Below are 24514 nucleotides of genomic sequence, written 5' to 3'. Positions count from 1 at the left end.
GAACCAAGGTGAATTATTCATTCCTTAATGCTATGTTAATTTTAGGGTTCTTTTAATTTAAAACAATCACTTTGTTCAAAGGCAGCTAGGTTTATAGTTAGATTTTATATCTTCTATACAAATTAAAACAGTATTAACTGAGTAGGTGTTGGGTGAAGTTCTGGTATTGGTGAAAGCCCCATTGCCTTGGTCATTAAAAATTATACTGCACAAAGTATTCTAGGTAATAGTCTTGTATGGGCCAGAGAGTGTGGGGCGAACAAGAGTCAATCTAGATGACTTAAGAGGTTTCTTTTATCTTTTTATTTCTATAATACTCATAACTGCCAAAAATATAATGAAGGTACTGTTCATTCATATCTGATAATGAAATCCATCAATAGATACTCGGAATTTGAAGGATTCTTCTTAAATTTCAGCTGTGTGTTGCCCCCGTAATAGCTTAATAAACTTTTAAAGTGAAAGTAGTTCAAAACTACACTAACATGTTTAAAGGCAAATAGAACAGGAGTACTTTTGGTGCCTTAGACTAACAGATTTATTTGAGCATAAGCTTTCATGGGTTATAGCCCACTTCATCAGATGCATAGAATGGAACATATAGTAAAAAGATATATATACCTACAGAGAACATGAAAAGCTGGAACTTGCCATACCAACTCTAAGAGGCTAATTAATTAAGATGAGCTATTATCAGCAGGAGGAAAAAAAACTTTTGTAGTGATAATCAAGGTGGCCCATTTCAGACAGTTGACTTCACATGGTGAAATAGATTCAATTTGTGTAATGACCCAGCCACTCCCAGTCTCTATTCAAGCCCAAGTTAATGATATCTAGTTTGGAAATTAATTCAAATTCAGCAGTTTCTCGTTGGAGTCTGCTTCTTACTATATGTTCCATTCTATGCATCTAATGAAGTGGGCTGTAGCCCACGGAAGCTTATGCTCAAATAATTTGTTAGTGTCTAAGGTGCCACAAGTACTCCTGTTCTTTGTGCAGATACAGACTAACACGGCTGCTACTCTGAAACCTGTCACTATGTTTAAAGGCCTGGTTTTTGTGTTACTATTTTCATGTTGTTTAGCATGTACACAAGGGTTGAAAGCAACATGGCAGGGCTTGGTCATAGTTGTGCCCAAATATACAAAGATAACCTAATAGCATTGCGAGATGGGAAAAATGGTTTTCTGCACTGGAGTGGGGCATCTGTGCCTCTTGGAAGCTGAGGCCACTGTAGAAGTACTGTGGCCAGCCACCCCTCTATGAAGGCATTTTTGCTGTATAGGAAATAGCCTATTACCTTCTTGGTGTGTGGCTGTTGAAAGAGAAATAATATCAATACGGTCATTTTTAGACTGCTGATTAATTTTGTTCCTTTAGGAATATGATGGCTTTTGTGCAGAATTGCCTGTGCTTGTGTGCTTTTACTTGAAATTAGAATTAACTCTTAATTCACTTTTGTCACTTTTTCCACTTTATATCTCCTGCAATCTTTTAATAAAATTGGAACTAGTCAAACTCAGAGCTCAGGTTTTGGGTCCAGTAGAGGCTGGGAACACTGTGGAGGAAGCAAGGCTATGTTTTTTGGAGAAGGAAGTGCCTCCTTTCAATCTATAGCTGTACCACCAGAGCCCACGTTGGGCACTGTGGGAATCAAGTACAGCCTAATGCAGACTTTGGGGAGGTGATATTATGTTAAATTGAGCTCCCATAGATTGCAATTGCAGGCTGATCTCCAACTTTGTCTAGCCAAAATCATTGAAAAGTGGTGTGTAAGCTCCAGCACCTAACCTGCTGACCTAGTAGGACCTTCACTAAGCTGTCATGGGAAAAGAGGGAAGGTTCGCTCAAGGATTGGTAACTGGTTAAATGATAGGAAACAAAGAGTAGGCATAAATGGTCAGTTTTCAGAATGGAGAGAGGTAAATGGTGGTGTCCCCCAGGGTCTGTACTGGGACCTGTCCTATTTAACATATTCATAAATGATCTGGAAAAAGGGGTAAACAGTGAGGTGGCAAAATTTGCAGATGATACAAAACTACTCAAGATAGTTAAGTCCCGGGCAGAGTGCAAAGAGCAACAAAAGGATCTCTCAAAACTGGGTGACTGAACAACAAAATGGCAGATGAAATTCAGTGCTGATAAATGCAAAGTAATGCACACTGGAAAACATAATCCCAAGTATACATAAAAAATGTTGGGGTCTAAATTAGCTGTTACCACTCAAGAAAGAGATCTTGGAGTGATTGTGGGTAGTTCTCTGAAAACATCCACCTAATGTGCATTGGCAGTCAAAAAAGTGAACAGAATGTTGGGCATCATTAAGAAAGGAAGAGATAATAAGCCAGAAAATATCATATTGCCTCTTTATAAATCCATGGTACGCCCACATCTTGAATACTGTGTGCAGATGTGGTTGCCCCATTTCAAAAAGGATATATTGGACTTGGAAAAGGTTCAGAAAAGGGCAACAAAAATTATTAGGGGTATGGAATGGCTTCCGTATGAGGAGAAATTAATAAAACTGGGACTTTTCAGCTTGGAAAAAAGACAACTAAGGGGGTCTATAAAATCATGACTGGTGTGGTGAAAGTAAATAAGGAAGTGTTGTTTATTCATTCTCATAACACAAGAACTAGGGGTCACCAAATGAAATGAATAGGCAGCAGGTTTAAAACAAACAAAAGGAAGTATTTCGTCATATAACGCACAGTCAACCTGTGGAACTTCTTGCCAGAGGATGTTGTGAAGGCCAGGTCTGTAACAGGGTTCAAAAAATAACTAGATGAGTTCATGGAGGATAGGTCCATCAATGGCTATTAGCCAGGATGGGCAGGGATGGTGTCCCGAGCCTCTGTTTGCCAGAAGCTGGGACTGGGCGATGCGGGATGGATCACTTGATGATTACCGGTTCTGTTCATTCACTCTGAAGCACCTGACATTGCCATTGTTGAAAGACAGGATAGACCTGTCAAGGATAGATGGACCTTTGGTCTGACCCTGTATGGCCGTTCTTAAGTTTCAGGCAAGGGTATGACACAGCTTTGGGTGGTGGCACTGGACAACCGCTATGGATAAGATGAGAAACCTTGGCAATCATACTACATTCTGTCTACTGTGGATCATAAGGAGTGCCTGCTTTCTGAATGACCTTGCTGGGGTAGATGGAGCAGTAGTGAACTGCCTTCAGTCATTCCCTTCAGACTAATACCAAAGAACTGTGGTGGGCAGATGTCCCTTGTTTTGAAGGGCCATTATGTGTGGAGTCCCACAGGATTGAGCCTGGGTCATTGCCCTTCCCCCACACTCACATTCATTGGGGCCTCTTGAAGATGTGGGTGATGGCAAGAGCTCTAATGCACTAATATGCTGGTGACGCCCAGCTGTACATCTCCTTTTAGTGGACACACACTGCACTGTTACTACTCGGCTGCTGGCGGAAGAGGGAACTTTATTGATTGAGGAACAGAGCATCTGGGCAGTGTCCCAGCTACTAGTCTGAGACTTTGTAGCCAGCAAGGAAGAATTCCCTCTCTTCCTCCAAGAATCTGTCAGGGAATACAGATCTGTGAGTGACTTGGGAGTGCAGATGAGAGTCAGACTTTAAGGCCAGAAGGGACCACCAGATCATCTAATCTGACCTTTGGTATATCACAGGCCACCAACACCATCAAACACCTGAAATTAGACAAAAGCATTAGAGCCCTCAGGAGACTTAAACTTCTGTGCCACAGGCAGCGAATAGGAGGAACCAAGGCACACCAATATCAAAACCTTTCTGCCTGTGTGTATATGTGTGTGGGGGGGGGATAATAAGCAAGATCTGAGGAAACTGAACATTGACTAGACTACCACTTGTGGAGGGGGATTGAATGGCTCCAAGGAGGGACAGCGGTAGGGAACTAACTGCCTTACCTGGTGGGGGCTGCAGCATGTGTCGTTCAATTGCTCCTCCCCTATTGTCTTAGCGGGAGTCACCAGTGGGAAGGAAGCAAGCCCCAGACAGGTTTCAGAGTAGCAGCCGTGTTAGTCTGTATCCGCAAAAAGAAAAGGAGTACTTGTGGCACCTTAGAGACTAACCAATTTATTTGAGCATAAGTTTTTGTGAGCTACAGCTCACTTCATCGGATGCATGCAGTGGAAAATACAGCCCCAGACAGTGATCCCAGCTTGGTGCTGCTTCAGATAATCAGAAAGCACCCGCCCACTCGTGGTGTCCATACACTACTGTTGAGAAGGAGTTGCCCGATCACTCCTTCAGGCTTGTAGCCCAGTCACTTGTGGGACAGTGTCTCCCTTCTGCTTCTCTTGAGATGGATCCCTGGAGGGAGTAATAGAACACTTGTTATCTGCTGCATGTTTGTGTGCCCATGTAAACAAGAATGACCCTTGCTCTGTCTGCAATCAAAAACGGAGGGGTATGTGTACAAAAATGGTTGGTTGGTTAGTTTTGTTACTTTAAATTCATGTTTTAGTACATAAACCCTGTATTTTAATTGTGGCTTCAGGGTAGCATGTGGGGGAAGTTGGTAGACTTTAATTGGGTAGATGGCTGGCTATTGAGGTTTTGCAGATGCTGCTTTCCCCTCCAATATTTCAGTGATTTTTTTCACTTGCCTGTATTTAGTCTGGTGTCTGGATTAGAGCCTTAACTCTTCTTTTAACTAATTTTTTTATCTCTAAATGGGCTTTTCTTTGTAACATGAAAACTTAAGAACCTTTCGTGCAGGAATGTATGCAGGACAGACAGATTTGTTCCATAAACTGCAAGTGCCGTAATGAGCTGTTACATTCCACTGGGTCGCTAATCTGCAAACAAGATGTACCTAGTAGATAAGAGAGCAGCAGTTCTTTAAACTGTGTCTACATTAGACTTTGTTTCCTTTACATTTCCCACGGGGGCAGTTTTCGGGTACTAGTGCTTGTGTAGACCATCTGCTATCATTTTAACGTGTCATCTAATATTGCTCACAGTAGGTCTAGACCAGGGGTTTTCAACCTTTTTCTCTCTGAGGTTGTGTCGTTCCCCCCCCCCCCAACATGCTATAAAAACTCCACGGCCCACCAATGTCACAACAACTGTTTTTCTGCATATAACAGTCAGGGCCAGCATTACGGGGTAGCAAGCAAGGTTATTGCCGAGGGCCCCATGCCACAGGGGTCACCACAAAGCTAAGTTGCTCAGGCTTTGGCTTTGGACCCAGATGGTAGGGGCTGGGAGCCCTGGGCATCAGTCCCACACTGCGAGGCTTCAGCTTTCTGCCCTGGGCCCCAGCAAATCTAATACTGGCCCTGCTTGACACCCCCCCTTAAACCTGCTCGTGGCCCCTTAGTTGAGAACCACTCGTCTAGACAACAAGGTGGCAGCAATGCCAGAAATCACCAGTGCCTTGTCTATGCAAGTTTTCCCACTCCTGCTACCTTTTGTGGTATTCATGGTGAGAAATCTTGAGAGGTGGAAGGGTGATGTGGGATCCATGATTATCTGTTGCATCACAAACCCATGTTTTCTAAAATACATTAATGTGTATCTTATTGAAGACTGTGTTCTTTGAAACAGGGAATCTCTTCATCTACATGTTTGTGCTGCATTTAGCACACCAGGGACTTGATCCTGACTGGGCCTCTGAGCTACTGTAGCACAAAGCATATTAACTTTGAAATCCAGCACAGTGGTGGAGGTTGATTGAGTTTCTATCTAAAAGCTGGGCACTCTTTTTGTTACAGGCACAGAGTCCTTCAAAAGTAAGGGCCAGATCTTCAGCTAGTGCAGAGGTTTTCAAACTTCATTGCACTGTGACCCCCTTCTGACAACAAAATTTCTACATGACCCAGGTGGTGGTAGTGGGGCTGGAGCCTGAGCCAGTGTGGGGATTGAGCTTGGGCTTCAGCCCTGGGTCTCAGCAAGTATAATGTTGGCACTGGCAACCCCATTAAAATGGGGTCCCGATCCACTTTGGGGTCCTGATCTACAGTTTGAGAACTGCTGAGCTAGTGTAAATCAGTGCAGTCTCTTTGACTTGAGTGAAGCTCACAGATTTACATCAGTTGAGAATCTGGCCCTAAAACTTTTACATCACAACCTAGGTAAATTTGTATAAATACCTTGACTAGACAATTGTAATAAATATAAATGAGGTTTATTCTGTATTAACTGCAGCGGTTTGAGTTCTGCGAGAAGGTGTATGTTTTATAACTACGTAAAGGGTTAAATAGGCTATGAGGAAGTTCAGAGACCAGAAAACTGTGAAACAAATGGACAAAAGCCAGGAGTATTAGTGTTGTCTTTGAATTTCCTGTCTTTTGTAGGTTAGAATCATAACCTTGAAGTTCTTTTCAATGCAGTGTATTGTCAGTGAAGTTAGTCGATGAGCAGGTTGTTAGGTACTCTTATCCGCTGTGAATAGAACCTGGCTGATGGGAAGGGCAGTTGTTGCTCTGTTTCTTAGTAACCTTTATGTGCAACATCAGGTGCATAAGATTTGTATGGTTTTCATAGTTTTCGTGAAACTGTTTAATTGTTCATATTGTTAATTCCATGGCTGCTGTAGCAATACGCCACCAACATGGTGTGTGTTAGATTAGGCACCTTGGGTGTTCTGTGAAGCTGAAGGTTGAGTGCCTCCAGGCACCCAAGCACATCAGTACCTTACCACTGCATATGTTGGTGTGCTTAATGTTGTTCCTTAATTTCAGAATTTTTGTAAAACAACAACAACAAAATACTGGGTGTGTGTGGGAGTTGGCTTTCTATATATCTTTCTGCTGTGAAAGTGAGTTTATAGGGAGAAGGGTTAGAAATGCCTTTTCTCTATTTTGAGCCTATAGGTCACTGAACTGAACTATTTTAATTCCTTGTCCTGCCTCCCGTTCCTTATTAGGAACATCTTGTGGCCTAAATGCTACTCATAACTTGCTTTCTGTTATAAATCAAAATGAAATAGGGATTAATGACAAGCTTCTAACTTAGTTTTTATGGCAGAAAATGAAAGTTGTCCTCTGGTCACTTATTGCCTGCTATTTAGCTGGGGTCCTGGGGAAGGGAGGAGGGGAAATAGAAACCTGCACTCACCCCCACCCCTCTCTTTGCCAGAGGAGATAGTATCACTTGAAAATGTAAAAAGATCAGGGTGGATAAAAATCAACGATTTTTTTTTAAAAATCACATTTTTTATTTAAATCGGATTTTTTTATAAAAAGCATTTTATCTAAAGATAGTTTTAATTAAGATACATTATAGCTCAAAGATATCTCCTAATGGAATAGGGATTATACATTTTAATTCTATAGTATGAGACAATATATTCATGTAATGTTTTTAAGAAAAGTTTTGTAAATGAGTTCCAATAGTTCATGGATTAGGGACCCAACCTTATGGGATTCCAGGGACTTCTGTATAGATTATTTAGGTTAATCTTTCTATCTACCCAATGGGATTCAGTGCTCAGTCTAGCAGATACCATCAGAGATGCTTAGTTTTGTAGTTCTCAAACTGTGGATTTCTCTCTCCAGAGATAACATGCTTGTTAACAGAAAAAATGTTTTAAAATAGATAATATATGTAGGTGAGAAATAATAGACTTCAACCCTATTGTCCCTCTGCAAATTTGTGTACACAGAGTCAATCCCTTACCTCTCTCTAAAAGTGCAAAGTTTCAAAAAGTTCAATGAATAGAAGATTGTTGGGGGTGGAATAGATCTGGACAAGGAAAAGTCTGGAGATAAATGTGAGAAGGAAGGGACAGGCAGTAGAAACAAAAGTGAAACTGTTTGAGCAGCATATTCCAGAAGTCTTGAGGTCTTTCTGAGTGTAACCTTCATTGATTTGAGATCTACCATACCATTCTCTCACTAGAAGGGAAAACCTATAATGGCAGCAGGCCGTAAAAGAGACCCAGTTGGGAAATAAGAACCATTCAAGGAATATATGTTTGCTGACGATGTTTTAAAGAAAGTCACACCAGTGAACTGGTGGAATTCACTTAAGCACTTGAATTCAGAGTCTGTTGAAGAGGTAATCTCACTTTTAACAGCAGTAGCTTCTTCTGCCGGTGTAGAAAGAGTATTTTCTTTCTTTGGACTAATTCATTCCAAATTGGGAAATTGTTTGGGACCTGAAAAAGCAGGAAAGCTTGTTTTTTCTTTTCCAGATTATGAACAAACAGGAAAATGAAGGCGAGCACGACTGAGTTAGCTGCAGAAGCCAATATTTTAAGGTTTCAGAGTAGCAGCTGTGTTAGTCTGTATCCGCAAAAAGAAAAGGGAGACTTGTAGCTCCTTAGAGACTAACAAATTTATTTGAGCATAAGCTTTAAGTTGCTCATGTCAACCTGGCTGACTTAGGGTATGTCTACACTACCCGCTGGATTGATGGCGGCGGGCAGCGATCGATCCAGCGGGGGTTGAGTTATCGCGTCTAGTCTAGAGGCGATAAATCGACCCCCGAGCACTCTCCCATTGACTCCTGTACTCCACCGCCGCAAGAGGCGCAGGCAGACTCGACAGGGGAGTGGCAGTAGTCGACTCACCGCAGTGAAGACACCACGGTAAGTCGACCTAAGTACGTCGACTTCAACTACGTTATTCAAGCAGCTGAAGTTGAGTAACTTAGATCGATTCCCCCCCCCCACAACCTCCAGTGTAGACCAGGCCTTAGTTGATTTAATTTTTATTTTTTAAAAAAAATATATTTCGTTTATTTTAGTTAAAAACAATTTTAGCAAAAACAAACCTCATTTTAAAAAACCTGAATGTTTAACTAAATTCAAAAATTCATATGCTTGTTCTGTTAAAATATTATGTTTGCTGTTGAAGAAAAAATCCAGAATGCATAACATTGTTTTAGTTAAAACAATTTAAATGTCTGTCTGATGATGATCTCCTAATATAGCATAGCAAGAAAATTCTCCAAAAATTAATGATTAACCTGTTGAATTGGAGATAGTTCACCTCCCAATGACTTCATAAGTATCCTCTTCAATTACCTTTGGTAAATGAAATAACCAAACAATCATTCATTTTCTGATATAGCTGTAAAACTAATCTGAAAAGTTTTCAAAATAAATCACTTTAAAAATGCACCTTCTAAAAATGAAACCTACATCTGAGTTGTGAAGAATACGTATTAAGGTTATAACCAACAAGAATGTACTTTTATGTAGAAATCCATGATTAAATCGAGTCTTCCTGACTAGTGATTTAAATCATGATTTAAATCAATTTGATTTGAATCAAATCCACCCTGAAAAAGATACACTTTATCAGGCTGTTCTGTGAGCTTCAATATATGTCCTCTTCAGAGTGAGATGATAAGGTTTTTATCTTTAATGGCACCCTAGATTTTAGACCACAAACTAAAATACATGTATCAACACAAGTTACAAATATATTTAAAACAATGTATTTTGAAAATCATTTCCTCATCTGTCTAGACCTGTGTTCAGGATTCTTTTGCTGACATCTTTCGTTTAGGGTAATAGACACAGCATCCTGCTCTGTTTTAGGTGTTAGTCATGATGTCAGCTCTTGCTACAGAGAGCCCTCTGAAAGCAGATTTGGGGCAAGTAAAAGTAAAGTGGTGTTTTTTTTTTTAAATGTTATATATTTACAATTGTAAGGCTACACATGTATGTTAATGATCTTAGATCTAAAATAGGATTTGCAATGACTTCTCATCCCTGGGCTAGCAAAACTGTGGTATAGGTGGCTAGAAAGAATGTCATAGTCATTCTTGAACCTTTTAAAATCAACTTTTATGCAATTTTGCGCTTCTGAAATCCATGTTTTCTTCTTCAGCGTATTAAAAATCTAATTTTCAAAGAATATGAAGTGGATCTGATTTTGGGGGGGAGAGAGAATGGCAGAGGTATTTGCAGTTTTTTTGACCTTCATTGTAATAAAGTATATATCTTATGATTTAGCCCTTATCTTTTTTCTTTTTTAAATTAGAATAATATAATTTTATTTGGAAACACCATTTGTGACATGTTTGCCTATTTGAAAATATTCTTCGGTATCAGAACTTTTTGCCAGTGTAAGAAGTGTTTATCTTATCAACTGTTTATTTTTGTAAAAGCAGGAGTATTAAATTTAAGGAAGTACTTAAGAAGTCACCATTGGAATTTGCTTTCATTCTCAGAACAACTTGCTTTTGGAAATGTTAATTTTACGGCCAGCCTCTTTATTTCTGAATGCCTAAAAAATGAGATTTCTCAGTGAAAAATTATCCCCTTTCTACAACTAGCAAGACAAAGGTGAAGAGTGGAATCCTGTTCTGGTTTCTGCATCTGTTACCAGGGAACAATCCAAATGCCTGGAGATTGCGTCATGTTTGCTGTATCAGTGAAGTTGGATTTGCTATATTAAGAACTGAGTTGGTTCAGGATAAATGATGAAGGAACGCTCACAGTTGCCCTTCTTTTTGCTGTTGATTAAGGCTTAGTACATTCCTCCTTTTATTCATTTCAGATTTAAAACATGGCACTTAGCCAAATAATTTCTGAAATTGATCCTCACATACAGTTCTGAAACTTAGTTGTGTTGCTGACATTCTTTTGTGGGGTGGTAAGGAAGCAGACTTCTGTGCAGGCCTATAAGAGGATACCACAGTGATTTTTGTGGGGGAGGGTGGTCAGTGAGGGGGTGCTGCGTAGCATGTGTGGCTTGTAGGCTGCATGTATGCCCTTTGCCTAAGAATAGCCCGTCTGTTGCGTGAGATTAAGCATTTCAAATCCAGATGGTTAAAAGCTTAAATCAGTCTTTCCTAAGATACAAATGACCCATTTCAGAGACTTTCTACACTTGGGCCACTGTGATGCAGTGAGAAAATTTACAACTCTGTGGGGAAATCCTTCCACACTGATGCACCTACAATATGTTCAGCATCAGTGTAATGGCATCCTTTAGTGCCATACTTAAGGGTCATTTGGGGTTTCCTTTATAAACTCTGATTTCCTACAGCATGTAATTATGCACATTACAGCTGGCATACAAATTGTCATTCCTTATTCCAAAAACACCCCTTAAATTGGGTTAATTTGTGATCAGTTTTAAAAAGAACTGTTAGTGAGGATATTTTTACATTAGTTTTGTATAAATACGCTATCCCATATAACTTCATTTAGGGTGTAGGAATACAGAATCCAGTCCTACTATAACAGTGTGGGAGCATCACTTCAGCATTCAGTTTGAAGTAACTCTCAAAACTGACAAGTACCTTGTCCTTCCAAAAAGCTTGAAATGTGCCTGTATCAAAACTTGGGTCCAGGAAACTGATGGAATGCCTTTCTACTAAGAGTCTTATGACACAAAAATTAATATGTAGAAAAGTTCTAGGTGCAGGCTAGTAAAATCTTAATTGTCCAGCAGCTCAGGACAAACAGACAATCCTATCTTGACACGTGTAATATAGTTACTTGTTGTTTACCTGCACTTACATTGTTGGGTATGTTTAATGACTGACACATCTGATTTGGGGCTGTTATTGAGAACAAAGGCCCTACAATGTAGTTGTCCTTGTAAATTTTCCTGTTCGGTATAATTTGATTTGCCTGTCTGACCTGCCTCTTTGCTAAATTTTTCCTTTGGCTTAGTCCCACATACACTTTGAGGTGAGCACGCACAAAACACTATATGTTTCTCCAATCAGTGTAACCAGGATTTTAAAGATCATGTTCGCAGTTCCCAGGAGGGAGCGACATATGATGTAACAATTTTAAAAAGTTACCGTTTTTGGATACCAAATGCATGTATAATATAAAAATACAAATTTGGACAATAATGTGTAGCTTCAGATGAAGGTTTTTCAGAAGTGACTTGTGACTTTGAGTGCCTCAATTTTTGAGTGCCCAACTTGATGCTCTAAAGGGACCTGATTTTTCAGATGGTGGATACTCAGCACTCTGAAAATCAGGTCCTATAAGAGGTACCTGAAATCAGTGATCACTCTTGAAAATCTTAACCCAGTATATTATTGTATGACCTAATTTATACCAGAAGTTATATAGAAAATGCAATGTTTCAGAGTAGCAGCCGTGTTAGTCTGTATCCGCAAAAAGAAAAGGAGGACTTGGGGCACCTTAGAGACTAACCAATTTATTTGAGCATAAGCTTTCGTGAGCTACAGCTCACTTCATCAGATGCATGCAATGTGACTGTTAATGGTGTTGGACAAACTTTTGTAGCGCTCCTTGTCAATCCAATACCTGTGAAAATCACTCAGGATGTTTCCTAGATTTCAGCAGTAACTTTAACATTTTGTATTTCCCCCTGTTCCCAAAGTTAGGGCATCTGGGGAGAGACAGGGAAACCACTGAGATGCCCAGATAAAGACTTAAACTTACTGCAAGCATTCTGTTCAGAGACAAATCTGCTTGCTTATTCTGTATTTTCTAGATTTCCCTTCTCTCTTGAACCTGGGGCCTGGGCTAAATATGGAGTTGCACCAGTTTATCTAAAAGTGTGTTTTTAAAGTGATTTAGTTATCCCTGTGTGGATGCTCTCTTATGTTGATCTTCCTTGCATTGGTGAATTCACAGGTGTAAGCCAAAGCCGTTTTAAACAGAATATGTTCACGCAGGTTAAAAACACACCTTAAGGTAAACTGGCATAATTTAGGTAAACTGGCATAACTTGAGATCTTTGTTAGGTAGCTAGCTGAGCCAGATTTGTTCCCTACCTGAAGTTGACATTTTCAGAGACATTAATTGGTGGAAATGTCAGAAGATTGACAAGGATTGGAAAATAAGTAGGTGTAGTAGATAAGCTCCTAGCCTCTTTACATGCACGTATTCTCATTAATAGATGAGAGGATTGCTCCCTTTCCCCCTGAAAATAACATTCAAGCAAAATTTTTCTGAACCAGTAATATGCTGAGCTTTCCCGGAGGTATCAGATCTTTAAATTTAATGTTAAGAGTAGCGGTTCAAAATAATAATAATAAAATTTGGATGGAACAGCAGCTCAGAAGAATAGTTTACATCATACAGTATCCCCATTGTGTCCTTTCACCTATGGACTCTCATCTTTAAGAGTGAAGTATGGTACCTACAAATGTAGAGATCTTCATCCCTCAGCCATGTCCGGTCTTAGAGCAGCTAAAGATGCTAAGGAGAAAATCTCCAGATTTGGACTCTAAGGATCCTGTCATCACTCCTGGTACCTGACTGCCACGGTGTATATTCATTGCTTTTGTTGCTTTTAGATAATATAGCCTGGTGACTCAGCTAATTTTAACCACCTTTTAAAGAAGCTGAATGTGCTTAAGATCAAGTGTTAAGATTGCCTTCTCAAACTCAAATGTACAATACCATTTTCAGATTTACAGCAGCCTTTGTCTATTGTGTAATTCAATCCAACTGAAGAACTTGCAAAACTGTATTATCCAGACATCAAAGCAAGGAAAATATTTTATACTAGCTGCGTATCCAAAGTTCACACTGCTTGGCAACTGACACAGGCAACTGGCAACTTACTATGAAGACCAACAGTGTTACCAGTATACCAGTTATTTTTTCTGTCTCGTTTTAAAAAGCTTAACACATCAATATCATTCTGAGGGTTTTTTTAAGCAACTCCCCTCTCTCACTTCTGCTATTTAAACATATCGCCATACTGAAAAATAGTGTAATTGGAACTGTTCCTTCATTAGGCATTAGTTTAAGAGGACTTCCTTGTTTTAGTATATAAATCTTGATTAAGTATATGGAAATTATATTCCGTTTTATGGAGTTGACTTAGAACTTTTCATTCTCTAAACTACTATGATCCTATTAGATTGAGTCTGTTCCCCTACAAGTGCAGGAGATAATCCTCCTGGTAGAGGACACATCAGATATTAAACTAGTACCATACTTGATCTTAGCTGGAAGGCAAACAGAAGATTTTACATTCTGCTGCTCTAGGAATTATTTTCAATATGTTAAACAGGAATACATATGCAGTGTTTCGTCTCCTTTCCTCTCCTCTCCTCCCCTCCCCCCTTCCTTTGGGGTGGTTGGGCTTTCTCCTGTCTCCAGAACTGACTTTTATTTCTACCCTTCAAGTCTCTGTGTCAGGCTGACTCATTTTTCCTGCAGAGTACTTGCTCCCAGGCTTTCTAGGGTGGGTTACTCCCTTCTCTAGCCCTCGCCCTAAGGCCTTGTGCAAACTACAACTTTTAGCTGAGTTTGTAACCTTTAGTGACATGGCTGACATATGGTTTGTGCCCACACACCACAAGATGTGGCAGTTATAATGATGGCTGGGTAAGTAGTGTCCATCGTGGCTAGGCTAGTGTTTGGTTCGTAACCATGAAAGTTAAGTGTTTTGTCCTTGCCAGAGGCCTAGGCTGGCACATGTCATCCTGTAATCAGTCTGTCACAGCTTTTTGAACTGGGAGCAGGACCCTCACCTGTGTCTGTGTAACTGGTTTGGGTGGTCCTCCCTCCTTCCAGTTGGTGTGGTTGCCTCTTATGCTTATCTTTGTGCATGTTCTCCAGGCACTCAAACCCCTGCTGAGTCAAGAAGGAGAGCTGTCAAGTGCACTGTTACAAACTGGATTAGGCGCATGGTAGGTGCAGATACACAAACATAAATGTGATGAAAGAAAAATTGCTGCCTGGAGTGGATGCAAACTGAACTGTAACTTGTAAGTGGCTGAGATGACCTCCTTCTAACTGATTACAAAACTCATGGCTGAGGTGGTAGCTTTGGTCAGAGTACCTCTCCTAGCCTAGTATTCCCATTTGTTTGGGTGACCAAACATATCCAGCTAAGCAGTGGGACTTCTGGGAGATGGCAAATGAATGTGAAAGTCAGAATTATAAGATTGAGACACTGCATTGGTAAAATATTTTAAGGAGCAGTTTACAACTAGTTGTCATTTGTGTTTGTGATTAAATGCAATGTATTAAACTGTACTGACAGTCTTTCTTGAGTTCAGTTCTATTCGTACGATAATTTCAGAGCTGTAATACTGATTATTCTTTTTCTTTTTTCTAGGGGGAAATGCAGGCTATCCAATTATGAGAATCAGTGAGAACTGAGCTGCTGCTGGTGCATACGGTATGGGAACAGCAAACTTCATTGCCCTGGCAGTCCGCCTGGATTGATAACTGTCACCCCTCCTCCAGCAAGCTTTGAAATTGCACGGGGTACTGGAAACACTAATCCTCTTGGAAGCAGTTGACTGTGGCAGGATGTGTGGATGATGATGATGGCAAGAAAGCAAGATGTTCGCATTCCCACCTACAACATTAATGTGGTGGGATTGTCCGGGACAGAGAAAGAGAAGGGGCAGTGTGGCATTGGGAAGTCTTGCCTCTGCAATCGGTTTGTGCGTCCTAGTGCAGATGACTTTCATTTGGACCACACTTCAGTTCTCAGCACCAGTGACTTTGGAGGAAGGGTTGTCAATAATGATCACTTTCTTTACTGGGGGGAAGTTGTGCGTTCCCTGGAGGATTGCGTGGAATGTAAAATGCATATTGTGGAACAGACTGAATTTATTGATGACCAGACTTTTCAGCCACATCGTAGCACGGCCCTGCAGCCCTATATCAAAAGGGCTGCTGCAACCAAACTTGCATCAGCTGAAAAGCTCATGTACTTTTGCACTGATCAGCTAGGGCTGGAACAGGACTTTGAACAAAAACAAATGCCAGATGGAAAGCTGCTGATCGATGGCTTTCTTCTCTGCATTGATGTTAGTAGGGGTATGAACAGGAACTTTGATGATCAACTTAAGTTTATTTCAAATCTTTACAATCAACTAGCAAAAACAAAAAAGCCCATTGTGGTGGTCCTGACAAAGTGTGATGAAGGAGTGGAGCGGTACATTAGAGATGCACATACTTTTGCCTTAAGCAAAAAGAACCTCCAGGTTGTGGAGACGTCTGCTAGATCCAATGTGAACGTTGACCTGGCTTTCAGCACTTTAGTGCAGCTAATTGATAAAAGTAGGGGGAAGACTAAAATTATCCCCTACTTCGAAGCTTTGAAACAGCAGAGCCAACAGATAGCGGCATCAAAAGATAAATATGAATGGCTGGTTAGCCGCATTGTCAAAAACCACAATGAAACATGGTCGAATGTCAGCCGAAAGATGCAGTTGTCTCCAGAATATCAGGACTACGTGTATTTGGAAGGAACACAGAAAGCCAAGAAGCTGTTCCTACAACATGTCTATCGCCTCAAGCAGGAGCATATAGAGCGCAGAAGAAAGATGTATCTTGCTGCTCTTCCTCTAGCATTTGATGCTCTTATTCCTAATCTGGATGAAATAGATCACCTAAGCTGCATAAAAGTAGAGAAGTTATTGGAGACTAAGCCAGATTTCTTAAAATGGTTTGTTGTTCTTGATGAGACCCCTTGGGATGCTACTAGCCATATAGACAACATGGAAAATGAATGCATTCCTTTTGACCTGATGGAGACTCTGCCTGCAGAGCATCTTTATGAAGCTCACTTAGAAAAGCTGAGAAATGAGAGGAAAAGATCTGAAATGAGAAGGGCTTTCAAAGAAAATCTGGAAACTTCCCCTTTCATAACACCTGGAAAACCATGGGAAGAGGCTCGTAGTTTTATTATGAATGAGGAATTTTATATGTGGCTGGAGGAATCTGTCTATATGGATATCTATAGCAAACACCAAAAACAAATTATAGAAAAGGCAAAGGAGGAGTTTCAGGAACTGCTTCTGGAGTATTCAGAATTGTTTTATGAGCTGGAGCTTGATGCTAAACCTAGCAAAGAGAAAATGGGTGTCATTCAAGAGGTTTTAGGTGAAGAGCAAAGATTTAAAGCTTTACAAAAGCTGCAAGCTGAGCGAGACGCCCTTATTTTGAAGCACATTCATTTTGTGTATCACCCAACTAAGGAAACTTGTCCTAGCTGCCCCGTTTGTATAGACTCTAAAATCGAGCACATGATCAGTTCCAGGTTTATAAGACCATCTGAGCGCAATCAGAAAAACTTGCTTTCTGATTCCAATATAGATAGGATCAATCTAGTTATTCTTGGCAAAGATGGCCTAGCACGTGAACTGGCAAATGAAATTCGAGCTCTGTGTACAAATGACGACAAGTATGTGATAGATGGTAAAATGTATGAACTTTCCTTGAGACCAATTGAGGGTAATGTCCGACTTCCTGTTAATTCTTTTCAGACACCCACATTTCAGCCACACGGTTGTCTCTGCCTTTATAATTCAAAGGAATCTCTATCTTACGTTGTGGAAAGTATTGAAAAGAGTAGAGAGTCCACCCTTGGCAGAAGGGACAATCACTTGGTTCATCTTCCTCTGACACTAATACTGGTTAACAAGAGAGGGGATACCAGTGGAGAAACACTGCATAGCTTAATACAGCAAGGTCAACAGATTGCCAGTAAACTACAGTGTGTCTTTCTTGATCCTGCTTCTGCTGGCATTGGGTATGGACGTAACATTAATGAAAAGCAAATCAGTCAAGTTTTGAAAGGATTACTGGACTCGAAGCGAAACTTAAATCTTGTAAGTTCTACATCTAGCATAAAAGATTTAGCAGATGTGGACCTTCGAATTGTTATGTGTTTGTTGTGTGGAGATCCTTTTAATGCAGATGACATCCTTCTACCTATCCTTCAGTCCCAAACCTGCAGACCTTCCCAGTGTGGCAGTAGTAACTCAGTACTACTTGAACTACCAATAGGACCACACAAAAGACGGATAGAACTGTCCATCCTTTCATACCATTCCTCATTCAGCATTAGGAAAAGCCGGTTAGTCCATGGGTACATTGTGTTTTTTTCAGCAAAACGTAAGGCATCCTTGGCTATGTTACGTGCCTTTCTTTGTGAAGTGCAGGATATTATCCCCATTCAAATTGTGGCGCTCACAGATGGCTCAATAGACATACTAGACAATGACTTAAGTCGAGAACAGCTGACTGAGGGACAGGAGATTGCCCAAGAAATTGATGGAAAGTTTACGACAATACCCTGTAGCCCGCCTCAACACAAACTTGAGGTCTTTCACTCATTTTTTAAAGATGTGGTGGAGAAAAAAAATATAATTGAAGCCACTCATATGTATGATAATGCTGCTGAAGCATGCAGCACGACAGAAGAAGTGTTTAATTCACCTCGAGCTGGCTCACCTCATTGTAATTCAAACCTTCAGGATTCAGAAGAAGACACTGAGCCACCACCTTACAGCCCATTTAGAGAGGACACGTCCTTGCCCACTTTGCCCAAAGATCATTCTAAACTTTCAATGGAACTGGAGGAGAATGATAGTCTGTCTGTCTTTTCCGTTATGAGCACTTTTGAAAGCAAGCTGAACAACAAAGTACCTCCTCCAGTGAAACCAAAGCCCCCTGTACACTTTGACATTACAAAGGGGGATCTGTCTTATTTGGAACAAGGGCATAGAGATGGACAGAGGAAGTCTGTGTCATCTAGTAGTTGGCTGCCTACGGATGGTTTTGACCCTTCTGATTATGCAGAACCTATGGATGCTGTGGTCAAACCAAGGAATGAGGAGGAAAATATATACTCTGTGCCTCATGACAGCACCCAAGGCAAAATCATCACCATTCGTAATATTAACAAAACTCAGTCTAATGGCAGTGGTAATGGTTCAGACAGTGAAATGGACACAAGCTCTCTGGAACGTGGTCGAAAGGTTTCTGTTGTTAGTAAACCTGTGTTGTATCGGACAAGATGTGCAAGACTTGGGAGATTTGCCAGTTACAGAACCAGTTTCAGTGTAGGAAGCGATGATGAGTTGGGGCCCATTAGGAAGAAAGAGGAAGACCAGACATCCCAAGGATATAAGGGGGATAATGCTGTTATTCCATATGAAAGTGCAGATGGGGAAGATCCAAGGAGAAGGAACATTTTACGAAGTTTGAGAAGGACAACAAAGGTAAGATGCTAATTTTTGTCTTCAGAGTTTATGGGACTTAAAATATACCTTGGATTGTAGAAGTCTTTTTCCTCCATGAGAAAAAAGCATACACTTTCTAAGAACAGAGTAGTTGGGGAACTGTTTACTTGGCATCAGCCTCTCAGATTGGACAACCCAATTAGTATGAGCGTTAAAAACTGGGCTCAGAATGACTTTTTAACAGTCATTCGTATACTTCATATATTTTTAAATTGCCCCTACACATGTTCTTAATTCGTAATTTCTGACTAGTTCTCTGTGCACGGGGGATGAGGGGGAAGATAGCAGAGGATAGGAAAGGAAGGAAGGAAGATGATAGTAAGTAGTTCACCACCAAGGAACATCTCTCTTGTGTAGAGAGATCCTTGTATTGCACTTAAGTAAAAAATATTGTTCCTAATAAGTATTATTTTCTTTAGTCTTAATAAAGTTTTTTGCAGAATACTCTTGGGTTACTTCCTTAAGTTGAATGTTACAATCTAATGTGATTGAAGCAAGAAATCGTTTAACAGTAACGATGTTGTGCCAAAGAAAACCTAAAGCATTTGTTTTACTGTAGCAAAAGTGGTTGTCAAACATGATTGCCATACTTATTCCGTACAGTTCTTGGGATAAGTGTGCCCCCAGCCCTCAAATCTTTGAGAGCAGTGTCACTTGGAACCATTTTTCACCTTAACCCTCCCCCCACATAGCTTATTCTCATGTAGGTTTCTGAGGGTGTAGAACAGAGGTGGGCAAACTATGGCCCGCGGGCCACATCCGGCCCATGGGACCATCCTGCCCAGCCCTTGAGCTCACGGCTGGGGAGGCTAGCCCCTGGCCCCTCCCCTGCTGTTCTCCCTCCCCTGCAGCCTCACCTTGCCGTGCGGGCAGCGCGGCAGCGTGGCTTGCTCCAGCTGGGAGGCGGGGCTGTGAGCTCCTGGTGCTCTGAGTAGCATGGTAAGGGGGTGGGGAGTCCTGGGGGGCAGTCAGGGGACATGGAGCAGGGGGCGGTTGGATGGGGCGGAGGTTCTGGTGGCGGGGTGGTCAGGGAGCAGGAAGCAGTTGGATAGGCGTGGGAGTCCCGGGGGGGGCTGTCAGGAGGTGTGGATAGGCGTCGGGGCAGTCAGGGGACAGGGAGCAGTGGGGGGGTTGGATGGCTCGGGTGTTCTGAGCGGGACAGTCAGGGGGTGGGAAGTGGGAGGGAGCGGATGGGGGGGCAGGCTGTTTGCGAGGCACAGCCTTCCCTACCCAGCCCTCCATACAGTTTTGCAACCCCGATGTGGCCCTTGGGCCAAAAAGTTTGCCCACCCCGGTGTAGAAGGGTGAGTGGTCCCAGCTGCCCAGTAGTTACTTTTGTCCACTGAAAACGAAGCGAGCTCAGAGCATACTGTTTCTTGGTGCTTCCCTCACCCTGTGTGTGTTTTTGGGGTGTATAATTGACTGGTTTGAAGATTCAGAGCTTGGGTACCAGAGGCCCACTTTTCCCAAGAGTGTGGGGATTGTTACAGGCACCTCTGTAAAGGGAAGGGATGAACACCTTGTTATATGTTATGTTGCATGGTGGTCCTTTCCTTGAACTTACTGTGGGGAAATGCCAAAGAGTACAGAATCAGTAATGTTGGAAGATGTAATCTTTGGCTTGAATACATCTTCATATATATAGAATAAATGTCAACGATAGGTTTTACGGTGCATGAAAAGGAGGCAGGAGGCTTTGGTGACTACATAACAATTGGTGTCAAATTGAGTCCTTAAAAGCACCTTGCTAGCAACTTCTACAGCCTTGTTTTTAACTTAATTTAGTCATACAGGAATAAAAAATTAAATTCTAACTCCCTCCTCTGTCCATTTGTCTCCACCTGAAAGTATCCTTATCCATGGATATAATCCTACCATCTTGGGATATTATTACATGAATGCTTTGAGATTATTTTTTTTTACACAATAGTGCTGTTAAACAGTTTTATCAGTATATTTTTCCATTAAAAAAGGAACGCTGACAAGCTTAACATATATAGTAATGAGAAGTTAACATGAAACTATTATACTTTGATACATTGCCAACAATTTTGTGCAAATACATCGGAATTAGTATAGTATGTCATGGTTAGAACTAGCCGCACCTGTGTCCACCTTCTGTTCTCTTTCAGTGAACCCCTTAAGGTGTCATGTCTCATGCTTTTACCTATCCCAGGGTGGAATTCTGCAATTCTTCTACTCTTAGACTGGACCCTAGGCTACAGTATCCTGTCTATCCAGCATTCTTACCCAGCAGGTCTGACTGAATTCGGGTAACCTGTGGTTCCTCATTTTAGGAGTCTGTGACCAATGGTATACAATGATCAGACATGCTTCAGAGAACCAAATAATTGTTTGTTTTAACATAAAAACAAAAAATATTTTAAAATAGTCTGCATCGATGTCTAGCTTAGCTAAATGTATAGCGTTCCCTGACAGTAACTTAGGTCTCCTAGCTTCTTCAGACACCCTTAATTGGGTGTCATCTCAGTCTGGTTTCCCTGAACAACTACTTGCCTCCTGAGAGAGAATTCCTTTTAAACCTGTCAGAGTTCTTTTGATCTCATGTGTTCTCAGGCCTTTTCCTGTCCTGATTAATACTAGTTTTGTAGGTTAGTTGGAGAAGAGGCAAAATCTTCAAAGATAATAGTCCTGGTATTGTTCCGTTACCACCCTCAAGTGTTTGCGAAGAGGTGGCTTATCTTGAGCAATTCTTTCCCATCCTGCCTAAGTCAATACACTCAAACAGAAAACACTTTCGTTACCAGTAAATCAAGTCATAAATTATTATGGAGGGCTCTGAATGAATCACAAAGTACACTTAGCAAAAATCATGAAGGAACCCCTCTATGGCTCAAAAACTGAAACGGGAGAATAAACAAATGCAGAGGAAGATAAGTCTTGAACCCAGAGAGACCCTAGAACTGAGAGTTCTAGATTAGGCAAGTAGATGCTGTAGGAATGGTTCTTCAATATTCCTTTTTTAAAAAAGTCTAAGGTGCTTTACTTTTTCTCTGTTATACCGACAACACTAGGCACAGCCATTGCAAACAGATTTACTCTTTTCCAGGGCATCTTCCCACTGAGAGACCGAGAGTCACAGTGTTTGCTGCCAAACTCCTTTGGCAGCGAACATCAATCTTGTTTCCACCAACTGTCATGTTTTTGGCAGTCAAAATTCCTCCCCCATATTTTTATTCATATAGGCAGGGGATGTTGGGAGTATCTATTAGTGAGTGAAGTTCTCCATTGCCCCAGGAACGATGTCTTTGATTTTGTTGTGCTGTATGTCTCAGGCAAATTAGCAGGAAGTTGAGAGACTGGGATACTAATACTTCAAAGTTCTTAAATCTACTAACAGAAAATATCACTGAAGCAGCATGGCTGTACACCTATTCAGTTGAAACCAATCTGCAAAATTGCCAAATTCCTTTACTGAATTAGACAATAAACAGGACTTCTGGCTTGCTGGAGCACAGGTTTCTTGTAATGGCCCTATGACTAGTTTTTTAATATACCGATTTAATATCTATCTTATTCAAAAGAACTTAAGGTGGGATTTTCTGAAGTACCATATTTGTCGTAAGGTAATTAATTGTCGGCATTGGAAACTGAAATATTTTATCAAGAGAACAGGTAGAACTGAAATAATTGAAGAGTGCCACATAGCCTTGTATGTCCACTTTACCTCAACGCTGGTATGGAGGGGGTTACCTGTGAGGGCATTGGTGGAGTTCAGTCTCTTCTGCACTCTCCTTTAAGTCTGAAATCATCTCACTTGTGACAGAGGTCTACTCGGAATTTGGCTGAGACCCACAAACTCACTTTGCATATTGGAAAGGCATTGTGTTCCATGCAAATCAGGAGTTTATGAGGTGAACGGTGCTGTAACCGATTTTGTAATCTTTTATATGCAGTTATAGGGTTTTTTTTTGTTAGAGGTGCTTGTTGCAACTCCATAGGTAAGGCTGAGTTCCAATTTGCACTTAAAGTAGGATTTCAGTTGCTTTGATTTGTAAGTAAAATGTGTTTTTACTTTCCTGGTTCTTGTCACACAGACAGCAAGCAGCAAAAGACCGGAAGTCCAAAGTGCAAACAATGCGATGTTTATTGGGGTTAGTTTCTAAGCAAGCATATTCCAAAGCCCTTCACACCAGTTGGGCTTATCTCTATATGCCAATAGTCTGTTTCCCAATGTTCTGCTCCCAGCTCTGACGCCGCAGAGCATTTATCCCGTGTCCCCCTTCCCAGCTCTGATGCCGCAGAGCCTTGCCTGTGTCCCTATTCCCATTCCCCCCAACCTTAGCAACCATGATTCCAATTTCACAATATCTTCCCCAAGCTAGCAGCACTAACTCTGAGTACACTATGAATTTTCTGAGAATTTACAAGTAAATTCACTGATTAATTTTGAGCTACAGTTAGTTAATTTGAGTCCATTAAGAAATTTAACACCTGTAAGTCATCTTTGTTTCAAATGATCTTAACAATGAAATAGCACACCTCAAACTTCCCATGTAGTTAAAATTAATTGAAATCATGGACACAGGCTATATTTGAAGAAATTAAATTGTAATTAAGATAAGTTATTAACATTTATGATACAGATTACAGACAGGCTCAGGTAACTGTAAATGGGGCCATTGTGATGTTGCCACCTTTCCTCCACAGCTGATTTTCATCCAGCATTTCTATTGCATATAATGACTCATTGATTTGAGGCTCCCTGGTCTCTAGTCAAGAATTCTCATCCGTAGATTGTGGTCCACCCAGCACTGCTCTTTAAAGATTCCATGGTGGCATACTAGCGTGAGCCATCAGAGTTTGTAAGGCTCTCCATGCACTGCTTTCTTGACTCCACTGTGCATTCAGAAGGTACTGATGAACTGAGGCAGGAGTGCAGGGGAAACTTTCAAAGCACAGACATGTTGGGATTTACAGATGGGGCTCTCCTTTTTCTCCCTTTCCACAGCACTGATCTCTGCCACACAGCCTTCTAAACCAAAAAGGACATTGCAGATTAAGGAATAGATTCAGCAGTACACTTTGCCAGCTTTGTGTTACGCAAAGCTACTGTTAAACCCATATCCACGGGCTGGTGAACTTCGGCTACATTGCACTGTTTTCGTATGCCAGTGAATCTGCCCTTTAAAAGTCAAAATTAAAACAAAAAAATGTAAGGTTGATACTACATATCTTGAAATAAATAGAAATCTTGTATGGTAGAATTCTTTTTAGGCTTCTTTTTTAGTCTTTGTGTATGACGTTTTAAATTTTAAAACTAAGGAAATTCCCGGAAACGCGAACTACATTAAGAGGCTAAGATTCATAGTATGTCTCAGTAATGTACGGGTAAGAAATGTTGTAATGCTGCTGTAAATATCCAAAAATAAAGTATTGTAGACCCAAGAAATTAAGAATTACAGCAATATTTAAAAGAAATCAAAACATGTTAAAGAAAGAAATGCGTAATTAAGGCACCTAAACAGCCTTAGCTCTGGTCTGTAGTAATGCTGTGATAGGTAAGAAATATGAAAATACAAACAAACTTAATCTAATCTGGGATCACACACCCTAAAATCATAATCAGAGACAAGGTGGGTGAGGTAA

The 24514-nt window shown here is 40.8% G+C and overlaps 1 protein-coding gene across 3 annotated transcripts in view; it reads left to right on the top strand.

The window, feature by feature from the left end:
• The window catches only part of ARHGAP35 (Rho GTPase activating protein 35), a 104660-nt gene that overhangs the window by 17508 nt on the left and 62638 nt on the right, over positions 1 to 24514 (top strand). For 2 of the 3 annotated variants that reach the window (XM_073321926.1, XM_073321928.1), the window contains exon 2: positions 14980 to 18883. In XM_073321926.1, the coding sequence (XP_073178027.1) occupies positions 15185 to 18883 (3699 nt within the window). In that variant the 5' untranslated portion in view covers positions 14980 to 15184. Of the gene's footprint in view, positions 1 to 14407; positions 14549 to 14979; positions 18884 to 24514 lie in introns of those variants that run through there. The other variant, XM_073321927.1, reaches the window with a different exon arrangement.

Source organism: Lepidochelys kempii, chromosome 23 (assembly GCF_965140265.1).
Source record: "Lepidochelys kempii isolate rLepKem1 chromosome 23, rLepKem1.hap2, whole genome shotgun sequence".
NCBI classification, from domain to species: Eukaryota; Metazoa; Chordata; order Testudines; family Cheloniidae; genus Lepidochelys; species Lepidochelys kempii.
This window is presented reverse-complemented; position numbering and strand designations above follow the sequence as displayed.